The sequence below is a fragment of the Pinus tabuliformis genome, chromosome 6, assembly GCF_031772625.1.
Source record: "Pinus tabuliformis cultivar Carrire ecotype Pingquan chromosome 6, CPIR1, whole genome shotgun sequence".
Taxonomy (NCBI): Eukaryota; Viridiplantae; Streptophyta; class Pinopsida; order Pinales; family Pinaceae; genus Pinus; species Pinus tabuliformis.
In genome coordinates, this window is record NC_142292.1 from 118,197,057 (window position 1) to 118,216,771 (window position 19,715).

General features: G+C 35.3%; 1 protein-coding gene across 2 annotated transcripts; it reads left to right on the forward strand.

Moving 5' to 3' along the window:
* Window positions 1-200: 200 nt before the first annotated feature.
* LOC149257623 (pyruvate kinase 1, cytosolic-like) lies at window positions 201-19,275 on the forward strand. 2 transcript variants are annotated; one of them, XM_089414469.1, is made up of 17 exons: window positions 201-778; window positions 4,724-4,820; window positions 5,005-5,102; window positions 5,823-5,978; window positions 8,300-8,377; window positions 8,493-8,624; window positions 10,333-10,413; window positions 10,825-10,896; window positions 11,032-11,121; window positions 12,183-12,327; window positions 12,462-12,550; window positions 12,694-12,789; window positions 12,976-13,043; window positions 13,361-13,460; window positions 13,677-13,718; window positions 15,435-15,494; window positions 18,787-19,275. In XM_089414469.1, the coding sequence occupies exons 1-17, from the start codon at window positions 710-712 to the stop codon at window positions 18,937-18,939; spliced, it is 1,626 nt and encodes a 541-aa protein (XP_089270595.1). In that variant the 5' UTR covers window positions 201-709; the 3' UTR covers window positions 18,940-19,275. The 2 variants fall into 2 exon arrangements, with proteins under 2 accessions (XP_089270595.1, XP_089270600.1); XM_089414474.1 differs by lacking the exon at window positions 13,677-13,718 and having other exon boundaries at window positions 203-778; window positions 18,787-19,274.
* Window positions 19,276-19,715: the final 440 nt, after the last annotated feature.

Sequence of the window (19,715 nt, forward strand, 5' to 3'; positions counted from 1 at the left end):
ATCAATTGGACATTAATTAAAAATGTAATCATACTTGTGGGGGACGAGGCGTCAACCACAAGTAACGCGTTAATCAGGGGCTGTCAACCGAAAGTAACGAATCCAGGGGCAGGGGCCGTCAACCACACGTAACAAACCTGCGGTCTAATACCATGGGCTTTCGTCCTTCTCGATGTCAGAAACTATGGTCAACCCAATGGCAAATATCGCAACCTTCAATTTTTATTTTCTTCTTCTGTTCTAGAAGGGTACTCAAGACTCAATTTCCAAATGATAATTTTTTCTGGGTTGAAACTTGAGAACATTCCACAGGAGAATTTTATTTTCTTTATTTCACGTCCTTTCACCTCTGCCCACAGATAAAACCGTCTTTCCAACCATTTTGAACAATAAAACGGGCAAAGGTAACTAATTTTCAGTTGTGCGGGTTTTTTAATTTAAATTTAAAGGCCTCCACTATAGTGGCGCCAAGAGAAGGTTCCGAATTGGAAGACCGTACTTAGCCAGGGCACCAAGTTTTGTGTTCATCTGCTAGTTTTCTGGTAAAGCAAAGTCAAAAACCCCATGGGTGAAAGAGACGACATAATTTCCTCAATGGCTTCAATTACTATAAAACCCATAAACTACAAAGGTTTCTTTAACACTTCCTCAACTGCCATTTCTTGGTTACATTGCGAGAGGTTTCAGCCTCAGTCATATTGCAACAACAATGCAGGGAGCTCACATTTTGCTCGAGGAGCCCATTCGCATGGCCTCCATTCTCGAACCTTCCAAGCCGGTAATTTTTCTTTTACTTAATTCCATATTTTAACATCAATACCCGGACGCTTTTCAGCCCTGAAAGAAGATTAGTTCAATGGATTGTTGCATCCAGTGGCCCCGGGTTCGTATTAGGGTTTGGACATAAGGAGTAAAAAAACGTTTCATCTGCTCTAAATTCTGAATTTTTTGCCACAGGCATGAAATTAATTACACACTTAATTCTCTTTGCCTAACGTAATAGCAAATTTCTAGTATTTTTTTTTTTCAAAATTTGTAGTAGCTAATTCAAACATAAACATCAACTAGGTGTGACTCAGGCAGTCGATGAAGGCTTATGTAGCCAACATGCCTTGCATTATTTTAGTATATCTCTTTGCATGTAAGGTATCATTCATGGTGGTGTCAATGTACCTCTTAGACATCATTGTTTTTCTTCTTTTTAGCATTGTTGTAGGAGATCCTGGCACTTCCACTTTATATGGACAGTGCTGTATTTTTTAGCCCCTTTGACCTTTCTTGTATCGTCTGTTTTATATTAATAAAATTACCTTATTTTATCTAATTCCATACAGTAACATTCACAGTTTTGAATCCGAGTTAGTGTTCATGAGTAAGTTAGTGTATTTGATTTTAACTATAGAAGTCTGTTAACGTTCTCCGCTTGTACTGTCTCTGCATGCATATGGTTAGAACTTAGGTATACTGTATTAGAGCTTAGAGATCTGGAAATTCTTATAGGAATGGCTCTGAAGCCAATTTTTGAGTTTGCTGCATGGTTAGTGCCCAAATTCTATCCTTTCCAAAATCTGGAAGTAATAGGATAGGTCTTAGTACCTTTTGGTTTACCATTTTTATTTGAGATTTTATATACGTTGCAGCAATATTCGTTCGATACATGTATCTCCACATCCTTTCCTTTCGTATCATTTCTTTTTTACTAAATTATGATACCCAATCCTATCTACGTCTTACTATAGATAGGGGAAGTTAATCCTTGAGGTGAGGAAAATGTTGTTGCATTCAATGATGTAAGATTTTTTTTGCTTAATGGAGGATTTTACCCTTTTTTTGCAATAAGATATGATGGGTTGTATCTAATCCAACAAGAGATTAGAAGTTTAGAATGATATCTTAGGGTCGACTTACTTGGATCTCTATATCTAACGTGGATTTTTTACAAGTCTTCAAAAGTTCAATGTTGATGATTTCATATGTATACCTCTATGAAAAGTTATATCTAGTTGAAAAGCATTTTATCTCACTTGCTGAATTTTGATATAGATAATGTATCGTACAGGCTTGATTTTATATACATGCCTTGCTTTTGGATCTTAGATAATCTAAGTATAAATATACAACTACAAAGTGGTGACACATCTTTTTGTGATCTAATAACTCTTTACTTGACTTGAGTATTGCTAAGAATACCAAAGACATGATTATGAAGCATGCAAATAAGTTCAAAAAGCTTTGATGCACTTGGATTTTCTTGTTTTTAGTTTGAGTTGAAAGTAAGATCGACTAGATCCCCACTAAACCATGGTTGAAATGGAATAGGCAAAATACAAGCAAAACCAACTCTACTATTTGAAGACTTGGACTTGTAGTACATTGTACATGTAGAAAGAAAGAAAGAGAAAAGAATTTGGGTTTCTGATATGCCTAGTAGTTTTGTTGACCTTTTTATGACCACTTCTTGGACATGGATATTTTGATAAATAAATAAATTATCTTATTATTCTTAAATGATCAAAATAGGTCAATGGGCCCAAGTTGAATATATCAAAGGTGCTTCTTGGATCAATTATGATGAGTACTGTTTTCTAAGAACAAGAATGAACTTGAAGGTATTTAGGTGATCAAAGCTAATCATTGCAACTTGGGATATAGAAGGTTCACTTATTTCTATGGGTGAGGACTTAGGTCTTTAGGTTGCAACTCATAGGAAATGTGTCTTGAATCTTGATGTGGATCTAAAGGTGGACTTGAGTTTTGAGCTGAATTAATGTAAATGAACAACCATAAATAACTCAAGGAATTGCATATGTTTTCTTTAGACCATGGTTGAGATTGGGTAACTTTACTAAGGTCCAACAAGTGACCACAAAAGTAGGGCAATGGGGCTAAATGTATATCCAAAGTGAATACAACATGGGAGTACTAAAGCAACTCCTAGGTAAAGGTGAAAGCAAGAGAGATAAAGTAAAAGAAAGTGTAACATAAATGAGTGCCTAGGTATGCAAATCATTAGGTTGAACCAAAGACAAAAGATAAATAGGAGTATCATAAGTGTGGTGATACAAAGCGAGAGTTTGAGATCAGAAATGTGGACACCTTAGCGTTGAACAAGAGAGTGTAGATGTTTTCAAGGTCTCTTGATTGTGATGACTGAGGGCAAGGGTACGGATTGAAGTATGGGCTTGTTATTCGAGTTGTTAGGCATTGTGAGGGGATCCGGTTGTATGATCTTGGGGGTAGTGTAGAAGTGAGGAGGCCTATAGTCTCCTAACATTCAAGGTCAATGGAAAGGAACTCTTTGATAGAACTTTGGCTACTTTGCTAAATCTGCTGGATAATCTAATTGGTGGGAGGTTCCTTGCTTTGGAATTGTTTGGAGTTTTTTTAACAGAAGACATGCAACACAGTCACACAACTTTGAATAGGCCTCTAGGATTTTGATCGATTACTTGAGGGGAAGGTTGAGGGGAGGCTTGAGGTCTCACAACTTTATGAGCTAAAATACTCTAAATATTTGTTGGTTTCTTGTTGCTTTGATTTACTGGAGCAACATTAAAGTGTGAGGTGATCTTCCTAGTGGTCACTTGGGATGGTGAGGAGGGGAGAGAAATGTTGACATGGATTCAGAAATGGGAGTTTGGGTTTCTGGTTTGATGATGAATTGGTCTTAATAGATTTTAGGATTTTGATATCATTTTTTTCTTTGCTCTTCTTTCCATATGTATAACTTGTTCTATTGGAGGTTATTATCTTCTTGTTGGCCTTTATCTTCAGTGCTATTCTTCTAGCTAAAGAGGATGGTTGGAGTTTCTTTATCTATGCAACCACATAATTAGCTGCATTGTTGGTAACAATTTGTACGCCATTTTCTTCTCCACATCTTGGAGAACTTCATCATTTCACATGTTGGTCGGGCACTCTTAACTTTGTTTGAGGCAACCAATGAGCTGAGAAACATTGTACCCTTCGAAGAGGATATGAGGAAATTTATTAAGGGTTTATTTCTCTGTTCTGTTTATCCATCATTCATGATGGTGGACTCTGATTCTGCCTAGATGATTGAAACTCAAGTATAAGCTTGATATCTGTCCTAAGGCTCTTAGATGTAGGGGCTTTGAATTGTGGCCCTGTAAAATTTCATTGGTTGCCAATAAGGGCTTCTGGCATAGTTGAAAGGGTTGTTGGAATTGTAGAAAAAATTATCGAATGGCCTTCTGTGCTTGAATATGGATATTCCTCTTTCAACTCGTGTCATCCAACCTGGGTTGGGAATTGAGTTGTGTGTGGGAATTGACATTGAATTTGATTTTAAAGCATGTATTGTAAACTTGGGCTTGGCATTGAGGATTCAACAGAGGGAAGTAGCAAGGGGGTGTTAGGACAAGTTTGAGCATCTCCAACACTTCGCCATTTTTGCATTTATTCTTGCTTTCTAGCTTTAACGTCTTTGAGGGTATCGATGGCCAACCTAGTGTGGTTTAACATTTTATTCTGTCTTTTTGCAAGGACCAATGTCATGGTTGGGAATTGGACAAGGTGGTATCTGAATTTAAAATCAAAACGGAACTTATCCTTTACTTCTTACAGCATTTAGTTTGGGTTTGAGAACTTTGGTGGCATAATTTACCATTGTATTGGCAAGCTGTGAGCTTTTTGCAGATAACATTTGATTAAATCGTACTCTTGATTCTTGAACATAACTTAAGTATTTGGTACCTTGCAGAATTTCTTTCCTGCGATGACAAAAATTATTGGCACTCTTGGACCACAGTCACGATCTGTTGAGGTGATTGCGGGCTGCCTTAAGGCTGGGATGTCTGGTGAGTTATCCTTCAAACTTTATTTTGGATTTTTGTCTGTTTTGATATGGCAGCGTGCTTATTGTTTTGTACCTTTCTGAATTTGGATGGAATTGTGGCAGATGTTAAGTTGGATTGTTCATCCCTGTGGTGCCTATGAGACTTGGTATGTGTTTGCTAAACAAGACGTGTATAATGTATGCAGTTGCTCGTTTTGATTTCTCTGGGGGAGATAATGACTATCACCAAGAAACTCTTGAAAATCTGAAGATTGCTGCAAAAGGAATGAAGAAACTTTGTGCTGTAAGTTCAGTTTGTTCTTCTAAATGTTGTCCATATAAAAGACACGTTGAATTTCTCCCTTACCTATAGAGAGAGACTGTGCTATTTGCTCATACTTAAGAAATGCACGAATATTGATGTTTTGCATTCTCCGATGGATTTTAGGTTGCAATATGTAATTGAGCTAAACTTATTTTTTTTTTTAAGCTTGTCATTGTACTTTGAATGAATTTTTATAAGAAAATAACAAATACCGGAATAACCAAAGCCTATTTTTAGCAGAAGACTTTCAACTTTGCTGGTACTGCCCTAGCTATAAAAGTTGCTTGTTCAATGTTTTATCAGTTCAGGCTTCTCCCACAGGAATTTATAATCCATATCATTCAGATTCAGTAATTTACAGATTTAATCTTGTCTCTAGGAATAGATTTCCTTCTTATTTTACTTTGTTATTGTTGATCTATATGAATATCCTCTCGTTTGTAATTACTTTTTTGTTATTGTTCTATTGATTTTGGATTGTTGTTGCTCTTTTCTTAGTATATCCCAGCATTAGTGCTATCACACCCAAAATTGGAACTAATATTCATTATCTATTGATGCATTAAGTACTTTTCTTATCCAGCCCCATAAGAATTATCTTACGTTTTCAACCTATTTTAAGTGTTAATGGGCTATTATTGAGTTTTAGTGTGCATATCAATGCTCCCTGTATATGAAATTAACTATTCTGCATAACAGATCATGCTGGATACAGTTGGTCCAGAGTTGCGAGTTTTTAACAAGAACGAGGAGCCTATTGTGCTTGAGATTGATGCATTTGTGATTCTTACACCAGATCAGACCAAAGAAGCATCATCTGAAGTGTTGCCAATAAATTATGCTGGGCTTGCCAAGGTACGTATCTTGTTTTTCATTTAACTTCCCTTGACATATGGATGCCAAACTGCAAGAACTGATTGCTAATATTGTAATTGAATGTATAATCTCTCTGTATCTTGTGCTGCTTCTTAGAACCATGTTTACACCTGTTTATTTCTGTTTTTCTATAGAGGTCTTTTGATTCTTTGTCAGAGAGAATGGGGGAATGATTTTAGGCTTTGAAAATAGCATGGAGTATGGAAAAAAACTCTTTCAAAATTTCAAGATATGGGGAACCATACACCTAACATACACATATATGTATGTTAGTATCATGCATATATGTTACTTTCATATTAAAAAAATATTCATAAATATATAGAAGGTCACATGCGTAACTAAATAGTAGGTTGGTTTGTTAGTCAGCCTACATGAGTATGCATGAGGACAGGCATATATAGTTTAATAGCCCTCATGGAATCCCATCCTCTTACCCAGAATATCGGGATGGAGGGATGATCCATTGCCAGCCACTAACTTTGAGGGACCTGGCTGGATTTGAACCTATGAGCTAAAGCCTCTTGGCCAGCAATATATTTTTGGCAGATGGTTCAATTGATTGAGACAAACCCTTGGGGTTATTATTATACACATTGTTATATGATCAATGTAGAAATTATGCACAAAAGATTGCCATAACTGATTCTTCAGTCTACAAGCATGCACAATAATTTAGCAAAGAAAGTAGAAGCATAACTTACACATTACATTTAATGGTGGGTCCCATTCTCCAAGATTTATCAGTAAACTCCAAAATAGCAATTAATCTCCTCATATATTTCTCCTATGTGTTTAGAAATAAGGTAAATAATCCTTTATTCATTCTTATTAGCCTTTTAGAGGCATCCAATAAAATATTAATGAAAGTAATGGGCCTATACAAAAACACAGTAATGTATTACAGGCTGATGTAACTAACTCTGTAAAATACTCCCGTGAGACCACATGGCATGATCACTATGTGGTGGTATTTGCTCAAACAATTGCCCAAAGGTGCCTCTAGTGCGTTATACAAATTTGCATCACATAAGTTGCCACTGGGCCATATTACACATCATAGCATTATGCCTTAATATTGACTATGGCACAGTAAAAATACATTAAGAAGTATCACGAAGAAGAGTAAGGTGGCATTACATCACATCCCCTCTTAATGTTGAGACACACATGGGGGACATGTGGAAGCACCCCCAAATTATGGGAAGATGTTGGGGTCCTTGTCTTTATAAAGATAAAAATACTAATAAAGTCGTAACAATATCAATTCATCTCATGTAAATTCATAGATATGCAATGTAAATACTAACTAGTAAACAACAAAATAGTACTAAATTCAAATTTGTAAATGATATGAATGTGATTCAGATTCACATTCAGTAATGAAATACCTTGATTCATAAACCATAAATGAAACATAAATAGTAAAATATTGATACATTGATTTAAATTCATCATTCTATAATCTAATTAGTGCTAAAGTCTGAAATAGTAAATTGAAATTACTCAAACTAAAAAATAGGAAAGAGTGACAAGTCAAAGACTCAATCTAAGGTCATCAGCATCTAGAGTGAAAGTGAGTAAAAAGTAAAAGTGATAGTAAGAGAGGAAGAAATTTGGGGGGCACTCCAGAAGTCCCCCTTTTGTGGGGAGATGCTCAGAAGCACCCCTTTCTTGGGGGGATGCCCAAAAGTCCCCCTTTTGAGGAAAACATGTCTTGCACAATGGGGAAATGTTTCTGCTTGCATTTCCCCACTTCCCCAAAAGGGGGATGTGGGAAAATGTTTCCCTAGGTGTTCCCCTGTCTTGGGAGCATGGAAACGTGGAGGGTGTCTCCCACACGTTGGGGGATGTGTTCCCTTGGAACATTGATTTACATCCTATTTTGATTTTGTTTTGTGGTTTTCTCCCTAATCTCCTTAGGGTGTTTAAATAAAGAACTGCAGGTTAACTTGTTATCTGCCTTATTTTCATGGTTAATATGCTTGTTCTCTGAAAGGATGTATTTAAGAACATTTTAAGAAAATAAGGTGGACTGGAAATGTAATCACTAGCACTGCAATCTTATAGGTGGAAAATCAAATATATCCCGTGGATGGATACATACCATCTATTAACTACTCTGATTATGTGTTATGTTTTTTTTTTTACTTTATGTCCATTTCTACGAATACATATAGACTAGAGTATCATGTTTCATGTTTGTATGTACTGCAGACAGCAATGCCTTGATTTATTGGTTTCAGATAATGTTTCTTATGGACTGACACTGAATTGTATATTGGCTCTTTATACTACAGACAATGAAGAGAGGGGATACCATTTTTGTTGGTCAATATCTCTTTACAGGAAGTGAGACCACTTCTGTCTGGCTTGAGGTTAAGGCTCTTCTGACACTGTTTGTGAATATCTAAGCAGAGGAACATTTGTACATCTTATCTTGATATAGATAAAGCTCTAGTGTTAAATATCTGCTAACTGATCTGGTTGCAGGTTGCAGAGATTAAAGATCAAGATATAGTGTGTTGTGTCAAAAACAGTGCAACTCTTGTTGGTCCATTGTTTACAATGCATGCCACTCAACTTCATATTGATCTTCCGACACTAAGTGATACAGATAAGCATGTAAGTAATTACAAGCATGGATATTACTGTGTTAGTTTCCAATGTAGTTATAATTTTTTTAGACAGAAGGTCCATGGTCATGACTGACTGGAATTGTTTTAGTGCTGCAATTTCATTTTTAGCTCATAGAACTACAATTGGGTAATGTTGAATGGTTCAGTTTTTTGTTGCAGTTGATGGGTCAAAATTCACAGTTTTTTCTAGGTTTTCAAGTCAGATATTAATGAATACTGGCCAGGGAAGAGTTATCAATGAAGATTTCAGAAATGTAAGAGTTACCTAAATATGGGTTGAGAAAAGTGGTCTGTGTGAAGCCCAATTGGTGTAGAATTTATGTCAATATTAAGCACATAGAAATTTTGTAGGTTGCATGGGCATAGATTGTCACTGATTTCAGAGATTATTCTTTTCCCTTCGGCATTATTTGCCATCCACACAGTTTGCTTTGCTTTGTTTAGTTGTGTGTTGGTCATGAAATTGTGTTTTGCATTCAGCAAAAGTCTTGAAAGCTGTCTATCAACTAGAAAAAATATCAGAAGCAAACTGTGACAGCATTCACAGAAATAAATAGCCAACAGATCATATATCCAACGTTAACTTATCAAGGAAGAAGGTTCAGAGCATACACAGTTTCCACAGAAATGGCAGTATTCTTCTATTACTTTGCTTCAAGGATAGGGCATTGTTTCAGAGAATATCCCTAATGAAATCCATTGAATTAATATATGAATTTAGGGTGTCATGGTTCAGAACGACGGAATGTTCAAATGTGAAGCCAATAAGATTATATATAGATAACTTTTACCCTTCTCCTTTCTTACTAATTTTCTCTTTATAAACTAGCCATTTGGAACTTTGATGTTACACATTCAAATTCTAGTATCATCCACCTGGTTAATTCTCACCTTGGGGCATCTGCAATCTTTGACGACATAATGCCTTTAGAAGCACATAGTTTGTTTGACTACCTGTCCACTAGTTAGTTTGTCTATGCTCATTATGGTAAATTGGATCTTACACCTTGAACATGCTTTACTTGTAGTTTACTAAATCCAATGGATGATTTTTTGGGTATCAGCCACTTGATTAATTCTCATCTGGGGCAATCTTTGACAACATAATGCCCTCTAGAAGCTCATAGAATCCAATTTTTAACACATTTTCACTCTTTTTATCACTAGGAGTGCTCAATTCAAACAATGGTGAGACCAGCTGGATGTTAGAAACCTAATGCTCATTTTCTATTTGTCCCCAACCTAATGAATATTAATATTGGTGACAGCATATCTTTAAAATGAACATATTGAGTTAATTTCCCTCATATTAGGGGCTTCCTTATTTATTCATAATCTTTGAATTTCAATTACTTCATTGTTCACATCCTTCCTCAAATGTTCATAAAGCAATGTCAGAAGACAGTATTGGCTTCCATCAAGGACCTTAGGATAAACCTTATAAATTGAAAGCATGCAGTCTGTAACTAACATGATTTCGAAGTGTCATATAAATTAATTTTTGCATTTGCTAATTGTGGTAACCCTTACTCTTCAAATATTAGATAGTGCAAGCTTTGATCTGATGGAATTAATGTAACCTTACAAATTGCAGGGCTCTAGTCTATTTTTGTGCTAAAGTTTATTGTGCGTCATGGGATTTGATTCTGACAAGGTTTGTAATTTGATTTATTTTTGTTGTTTGTACTGTGAAGGTTATTGCATCTTGGGGAGTTCGCAACAACATTGACTTTCTTTCTTTGTCTTATACACGACATGCTGGAGACATTATACAAGTAAGAAATGACAAAAGCTACATTCTTGCTCATGTTCTGAGCTTGTGATGTTCTGAGCTGTTTTTCTGGAAACAAGTTCATAATGTTACCATATGCCTTTTAATTTGTAGTCTGATCTGTTTCTATGGTGAATGTTTCTTCTTATTTTTCACAAATTTCAAGTAGATGTATTATAATAAATGTCAAAAAATTGTTTGTTTTGTTTCTGTGACATGGACTTGTGTCCCTTATAACTAATTAATCTCAAATAGTGAACGTCTTATCTACTCTAGATGTGAAAAGGATTTTATACTAACAATTAAACCATTCAACATACTGTATTAAATATATTAGAGGCTGCCTAGAAATTTGTTTGCTCAATGCTAACATGGAATTGACATAAAATATGTTTCTTCCTTTTGTCTTGTGTAGACCCGTGCTTATCTTGATGAGCTTGGGAATCTTCAACAGACACAGATATTTGCTAAGATTGACACTATAGAGGTATTTGGTGTATCACTGAATGAAGTCTCCAAATCTTAATCTCTCTTTTTCATATTTAATCCATTTTAGATAAATGCGTTACACAAGCAGCAGTTGTTTATTTGAATCTTAATATACATTCAACTTATGTTGCAGGGTCTGGAGCACTTTGATGAGATCTTGCGAGAGGCGGATGGTATTATTATTTCACGGGGTCATTTAGGAATAGATCTTCCACCAGAGAAGGTAGCCTTTGAAATTTGATGTTAACATTTTTCACATTCTGTTTCCTGTTGTTTTCTTCCCATAGATAACTGAATATTGCTGTCGTTGTAATCTGACTACACGTATAGTTGTGTCCCTGCATGGAGATGACTTAATCATATAAATCATCTAAATGCTCTCTTCATAAATTTTGTTCATTTGGGATTGTAATTTGTTAGTGTCAAGGGAGAATTCAAATTCTTTTCAACTATAAGGAAGTGATATTTACATAGGTAATAGGGGCAGCATATCAGTGTGAACAGGCAGGAAAATCAAATTGTTTGGAGGACAATCAGTGGGATGTTGATACCATCTTCTTACCTTCAGATATTTTTTTAGATCAAATTAGTTACAACGGCATCTGCAAGCTGGACGGTAGGAGACAGCTTGTAGAAGTGTTGCTGGTCTTTGTATTATAGGTTCTTGTTGAAGTATTACCAGCTTTCCTATTACAGGTTTTCTGCTTGTGAGTTCCCTTGAATCTGGATTATATTATACAGGCTCTAAGATTTCTGGTATCTGGCAATGTTAATATGAGTATTCTTCCATCATTGTTACACACTGGTTAAATGAATTTTACTTGAAAAATAAAATAGATGTGAAAAATTTATATTTGATTCCCAATGTACGTCTCAATCCATTGCACAACTGCATACATGCCCATTGCCCATAGAACCGTACACAATTGATGGTTTTCCTCACCTGAGACCATGGAACGCAGCAACTACCTAGAATATTATAAAAATAATTGTCATTTCTTGCCTGTTATCCATAAAACAATTTATGATTGAAGTAGAAAACAGAAAAGGATGTCTTTTGTGATCTGTAAGAAAGTGATCTCACATAACAGCTTTGGGTATCTTTACTGTAGCCTTCTAGTATGATATAGATACGATATCAAAACAGTTAAAAATCATCCAGCAGAAGATACTAACCCATAAATACAGTGAAGAAACCTTTTGATTAATTGAATGTTACAGTTTTTGTACAACAAATCAAACTTCATTATCTACCTTTAACTCAATAATTTATGTACATTTCAGGTATTTTTATTCCAGAAAGCTGCTGTGCACAAGTGTAACATGGCTGGAAAGCCTGTTGTAGTCACACGTGTTGTTGACAGTATGACGGGTAATTTACGTCCAACACGTGCAGAAGCAACTGATGTTGCAAATGCTGTTCTGGATGGTTAGTAAATCCTTTACTCTGCAGATTTAAGTCACCCGATGATATATTAATGTGTAACTGTTACTAAGTAGTACCAAAAACTCTTTGGCAATTTGATGTGATAATCTTATATCTTCCAATCTTCATAAATACAGGTACAGATGCAATTCTGTTAGGTGCTGAAACTTACCGTGGATTATACCCTTTTCAGACTATCTCAATCGTAGGAAAGATCTGTGCAGAAGTGGGTATTATAATCTTCCTTTTGTTATTTTTCATTAGTCACGTTTTTCAAGATATATCCAAAGCAACAATTGCAAAGCTTATTTTGATCCGTATTCCAGTTTAAATAATTGCCTGGATTCTAAGTTAGCTAATTAAGTGCAGGCGGAGAAAGTGTACAATCAAGCTATTCATTTTAAGAGGACTATGAAATATAGCAATGAACCAACGAGTCACTTGGAATCTATTGCAACTAGCGCAGTGAGTATTAAATCTTAATCTTATGACTGGTGGATTGTAATGTTAGCAGTATTGGCAATGTTGTTGACTGTCATTATTGTAACTGTAGCTGCTAATACCTATTTTAGATCTTTCCTTCAAAGGAATGGAAAAATGTTGGTTACTTGTCCAAAGAAGCTCAATATAGTTATATGATTTTTTTTGCAGGTAAGTTCTGCAATCAAAGTGAATGCTTCAGTTATTGTTGTATTCACAGCAACTGGACAAACTGCTAGGTATTGCTATCATCTTTGTACTTGTTTCACTTTCTCTGGATGATCAGAACAGTGGAAAGTGAGACTTTTGAGAAATCCCAGTTTGTTTCATTTAACTAATTGGCATTATTTTATCAACTTCCAAATAACATATCTGATCTAGTACTTGACTATTTTATAGGAATTTGTTTTTATTTTTAGTTTTAGACAGTACAAATTTGTCTTATTTAATGTTTAATCTGATGGAATTGTGAAACCAAGAAATTCACTAAAATAGATATCGAAATCCATTATGTTTCCTGGTGTCTAAGCTTAAATTCATCTCTTGTTTGCTTCAGGTTAATAGCAAAGTACCGTCCTACCATGCCAGTTTTATCTGTTGTCATCCCAAGATTGACATCAAATCAGTTGAGATGGAGCTTTACTGGTGCATTTCAAGTATGTTATAGAAATCTAATTTATTTGGAATCACTCTGGATATATCAATTATCATTTTCAAACTAACTTTGTTTTTGAAATTGCCATTTACTGTTTTTTCCCAAGGAAATCCTTGTGGGTAAATGCAAGGGATGTTTTCCCATATTTGTGAATGGCATCCCTAGTAAACTGGTCAGGATAGACTAGTACAATTAACCTGGGGGATTCAAACTGCAGGCACCTTCTGGGATGGAACTAACCAGATGCCCAGTGACCTTGGTAAGAATTGGTTAAGCAAACCGCTTGTGCAAATTTCCACTTAATGTTGTACATTTGGTGGAATTGATCTCTGGTTGATACAGATTATCATGTTATAATAATCTTAACTAGATACATCATTTATCAAATTACCAGTCACTGTTGTCTCAGTGAAATTGATTTGTGAGATGCCTATATGGTGCTTAAGTGAGCTGATTTTTACTGTAACTTGCACACCTTTGTTGAATTTGTTGCACAAAATGTGTAGGAAGAGAAGTAGGAAAAGATTTCTAAACGTCTGATGCATAAAGTTTCATTAGTGTGAAATGATAAATCTCTAGAAATGGAAGTGGAATGAGTGGTAGCAGTGTTATTTGACTCATGGGAGACTGGTCAAGTCTCTTTTGAAACAAGTACTCAGCTCAGGATTGTCAAGTAGATTGGAGACTTGCCATACTCAGCAAAGATTCACCATGCTCATGAATCTACACTCAAACATGAGTTCGTGCATGTAGTATTTTTTTGGACCCCATGGGCCATTTTGGAGGGAACATTGTTGGGAATCAAAGCCTAAAACCCTAGATGCATTCTTAAATAGAAACCCCTTATTTCATTGTCTTCTGTCATTATTTCATTCTCTTATTCATAGTTTGCTGTGACTGTGAAGGGCAGTTTTATTCCTGATGGGAGTGTTTGACAGTTTGTAAAGGAGGCCGAGTTCTACTATTAGTACAGGATGTCAAACTGATAGTAGAGCTCACAAACCCTAGCTAGAGCACCACTGTCAAGTTGGTCTCATAACTTGCATGTCTAGTTTCAATGTAATCTGCCTCTTGTCTTCTTCTATAAAGGAGGCAGGGTGCTTTCCTAGTTTGGTTAGAACATAGAATTTTGAGCTAATTGCATTGCAATTTCTTCTTTCAGTCAATAGAGAGTGATGTGATTGGTTGTTGCAATTTGAGCTTGCTGAAGCAGAAATTAAGGAAAGAACAGACTTCATCAAGATTTCTGAATGTCTTCAAAGTTCAGATAAGACACGATGCAGTATTATGGGCTAGCTTCTTAAGTCACTGTTCCAGCAGCTACGAAGGCTAATGGTTTTACATTGAGAAATATTTGACCAATGGCTTTCATGATGACAACAAACATTTAATGCTGGCCTATCTATAACTATCACATGTTACATTAGCGGTAAAAATTGATGTAATCCAATTCTGCATGAGAGCTTTGCCATACAGTTTGCCTTAGGACTCTTCTTATTGACCTTTTGTACTGATTTTTTATGATTTAAAATGGTTTTGACTACCTTCTGGACCTAAACTGCTGAATGATGAAAAAAGCTCATGACCTGTTTGTTTTGCTTGGAAATAAAGATAGAGAGCATTTGGCATCCTTGTGAAATCGTTTCTGGAGAAACATATGTCATATATAGAAAGCCCCTATTTGCACTGGGTGTTTTGTCAATTTTCTGGAGGAGGTAGTGTTAGATGCATTATATGACTGCATAGATTGTTGATATTTTTAAAAGTTATGCTATGATATTTGGATGTTTATGGTGCTGCTTTGAGTTTGAAGGAAAATAGGAAATTATCCTTTCCATTATTAGCTTGTACTTGTAGATCAAGTGGCACTAGGAAGGAAATGTCTCACATCATTGTAGAAAGAGAGGAGCTAATATGGTGATTATAAGAAACCAGATACAACAGGATCCATTGACTGTGCTTTATTTTGATGTAGGCAAGACAGACACTTGTCGTTAGGGGAGTTTTCCCTATGCTTGCAGATCCTCAACATCTGGTAAGATTACTTAGCATTCCTGTTTTTGACCAGATATAATTTTAATTTCATGGCAATATCTACTAACTTAATGTCTCAGTAAAGAAGTAATGTATATTGGATCAATGCCTTCAAATTTATTGTGCTTTAATTCTGTCACTTGCTGTTTTCAATATTGTTTGAGTGAAAAAGGGATACTATTGTAGGTGATGTAAACTGTATGCGAGTTTTTACATGTTGATCACATGCATGAGAGAGAAGAACATAAACACAATCAACAATTCAATACTTATTTTCTGTCAAACATAATGTAAGCTACAAACTATACAGGAGCCTGCTAACTAAATCTTTTGGAGTTTTGAATGGTTTAGTGGATGTGTCCTCTACTAGACTACTACCTTCTGAGTGGAACCATAGATGCCCACACTGTACAGTCAGGTCAACTGTTACTTGGATGTTTCCTAAATATGCTATTACTCTAGCATAATAATCATGACATCATGAATTGTCCAATGCTTCAACTGTTCAAACAGTGGCACCTTGTGTTTAACAGGATCAAGCATGTCTACAAGCTTGTTTATATATGATCATAACTGTGTTCAAGTGTTGTGACAACATGTCCACTCTTGGATATATCCCATTCAACACATTGTGGGGGATCTTTATGAACTTTACTATCGGTTGAAGTTGGTGGTGCTGTTGATGATGACAAGGTCAATTACCTTACATGGAATTGCACTGCCAATGAATGGTGAAATGGTATTGAATAAGTCAGAAAGTAGAAAAATATTCGGGATTGTTTTAGGGAAATGCAAATTGGAGATAGTGCCCACAGAACAATAAAATTGTTGAAATAATTAAAATGCCAAAATCAGTAATATGGTCCATAAGGTGCATGAAAATGTGTAGTAAATATTTTCTATGGCACATCCCATCATACATGTGAACAAGGTGGGTAAAGGTGTGCAAGAACCAAGTCAACAAGGACCTCCTTTCCACATGTGGAACCAAATTAGGTTAATCCAACTAACTCCATAGAAAACCGTGCAAAGTGCCAAATTGGTGGACTATTTCACATGCATAATAAGTCAAAGTAATTGAGACTTTCAACAACTTCCCAGAAATAGAAAAGTTCTACGGTCTACCCTCAATGTCCGACTCTCTCATCCCATTAATTTTGACAAAATTAACTCCAATTAATCTTAAAATATGCTTTGAGGTGGTTACAACCTAAAACCTATGCAAGGGGGCAACATTTGAAACATCGACTTCTCTCCAATGTGTAATAACCTCAATCTTGCTAAGTTTGGCGAAATTAAATCCCCAGTAAAATATTTCAAGGTGCTTACAAGTTACAACTGATTAAATAATGTGCAAAAACTGTGTTGTTTTGCAAAACCATCAATTGATTGTGCTGAGAGGCGCTCTCCAGCCCAGTATGGAAGAGATGTTGTAAAGTCATGTCCTATTCTGTTAAATTTTGACTGCGTCAAATTATATAAAAATAAAATAAAATTGTTAATAAAAAAAATATGGAGGTAAACAAAAAAAGAGAAGTAAACAGGTGTTGTTATAATACCATGGGCCAATATCATGGTTTATTAATACCATGTGCCCAAACAACTGTAATTCTTGCTCCGTAATACCATGGATTATTAATATGATGTGCCCACAGAAGATTATATATATATATATTCTACCAGCCGAGGTCCATCTTAACTCAAGATCTACCAAGCGCCAAGAAGGATCAAATCTCTTGAGATGGAAAGCTCTTTTAGAGTGAAAAGAGATTTGATCCCTGTCAGTGCTTGGTAGATCTGGAGTTAAGATGGATCTACACTAGTTTACTAAAACCCCATGCATAAGAAACTGCATCCTAAAGAAGTGTGCCATCCTCTCCCAAAATTATAATATAATAAACAAACGCCTTGAAATTAGTGCCAAAAAAGGTAGTGCTCCATCAAGAACCCTAGCATCCTCAAAATAAAAAATAAACACTCGTGTGAAAAGATGCCAAATGAAGTAGGGCACCCAATTTATTGACCTTCACAAAGATAAGAATAGTTATATAACCTTCCAATGGTTAAATCAATCTCAACATGTCTGCACAAATGTTAATGTTCTAAGTTCTAACATAAACATAGTTCATCTCCAAATAGCCATTGGATGATGAAATCACTGTGGGGTGCATTCCATCAAAGTGTTGTGCCATGTAAATAAAAATTATATTTCCTAGCAAAGATCCACCAAAAAAACAACAAAATATAAGCTCCACCTAGGCTTGAACATGAGGTGCACCACCATCAATTGAATATTACATCATATACATCATCAAACCATGGGTAAAGGGCTAGATCATCAAAGAAAGATGGAGTAACATCGCCCAAATCTAAGGAAAAAGCACGTCAACAATGTTTCTAACATTGTTAAACTCATTCCCCCTAGGCTGACCCCATCCAAACATGAAGTATGTCCACATCACAAAAACACGAAATCCATATAGAGATGACAAATCAACATAATAACTTCATCATATAAAGTCTCACTGGAATGCTCCATGAATAAAGATAACACATGAAATAGCAGGCATACGTTTGTCAAGAGGATGATCCAAATGCATAAATGTACCATTGACCACCATGAAAAGACCATTAGCCATTATCATCCACCAAAAAAGAGTGAGACTTCTCCCAAGATATCTGCCATCAAATGATCAAATGCTAAAAAGAGAAGAGGCCCCATGAAGATATATTTCCCCCAAGTCCATCAAAAGCTCCAAGGCTCTAGCAGCAAACTTTATCGATGTGATGAAAATCACAATGTGGAACCTTGTCATGTATGAGGTATAACACACTGTAAGAACTTATTCCAAAAGAATCACTTTATGCCAATATTCTCCCTTGAATCATGTCATATGTTGCACAGATGTCTTTTTTAATGTGCAGTATTTTTGTTTATAGAATCTTCTGGATATTCCGCATTTATTTTTATTTCGATGTTTTGGACCAAGCCAATGTGGTCAGTCATTAGGAATGGGTTGTGAAGAGGGAACACAATTATAAATTGTATTAATACGTTATTAACTATTTCTTTATCTAAATTATTATTTAGAGGTTTGGTTTAAATAAATTATATTGTGGGATTTAATTCTTGTTTAATTACTATTTGTTATTAAGTTCATTTCTTGTTATGGATTTCATTGAGAAATTTTAGTTTTTATGCAATACTCTGTGTTGCTTATATACTTCTAGACTAGCTTTTGCTGTATCGCAGATGAAGAAATTTTAACTTGTTATAACTTGTCATATTGCAGGCAGAATCAATTAATGAGACGAATGAGTCTGTTTTGAATCTTGCATTGGATCATGGTAAAACAACAGGGTTAATTAAACCTCATGATCGAATTGTTGTATGCCAAAAAATAGGGAACTCGGCTGTTGTTAAGATAGTCGAGCTTGAAGACTAGTCTGATACAGAACGCAGTTGACAGATTTTGTCTCGTGTACAGAATATCATTAGGAATATGCCAAATTTTCTTAGTTATATCTGAACAGTGAATTTTGACGAGTTTTTCTTTTGCTTTTCAAATTCATCGGATAATCCATTGAAATTCACATGGATTTTGAGGAACCTGTAACAGTGAATTTCTAAAAGTATTTACTTAGATTAATTTGTTTTAGATGAAAAGCTAGGTCCATTATTTATGAAATTTTGTTGTGTAATCTGCGGAATGAAAGTTGAACGATTAATATATCGTTTTTCCCGAAAATCTGGGGTATTTTTTTTTAAAACAATAGCATCTGAATCATTTCAGGGGTTGACAAAATCTTTTTGTAACAATCTGCCATTCTGATTTTTAGATAACTTACAAGGTTTGCCTCAGCGTTTGGGGTGAAAAATTTAAGTTTTAGTTATTATACGAAAGTTGCTAAGAAAAACTTGTATTTTCCTTTGATTGAATGAAATTTGATTGTGGTATTCTGAAATCTGCATTCCTGAGATTTTAAAGCGTAAAAGCAACTCTGTAACTGGGAATTTGAGGTTTGAATAGGATACGTATTACGATGCAATATAAGTGGGTCGGAAATGATGGAGAAGTTATTTTCACAATGCTTTGAATTATATGTACATTATTTATTTATTTATTTATTTCAGCAGTTTTCATGGTTCTTTGTGCTTTTAGCTCTTAAGACAACCCTGGTGCAACCTGTATTAAATGGAAAAATCGAGAGAATAGCTGAT

Excerpts from the sequence above, each read along its gene's own strand:
- LOC149257623 (XM_089414469.1), top strand. The coding sequence starts at position 710 with ATGCAGGGAGCTCACATTTTGCTCGAGGAGCCCATTCGCATGGCCTCC. Across the intron at positions 4,821-5,004 it reads CCTTAAGGCTGGGATGTCTG|TTGCTCGTTTTGATTTCTCT; the intron begins GTGAGTTATCCT and ends TAATGTATGCAG. Across the intron at positions 12,790-12,975 it reads AATCTATTGCAACTAGCGCA|GTAAGTTCTGCAATCAAAGT; the intron begins GTGAGTATTAAA and ends TTTTTTTTGCAG.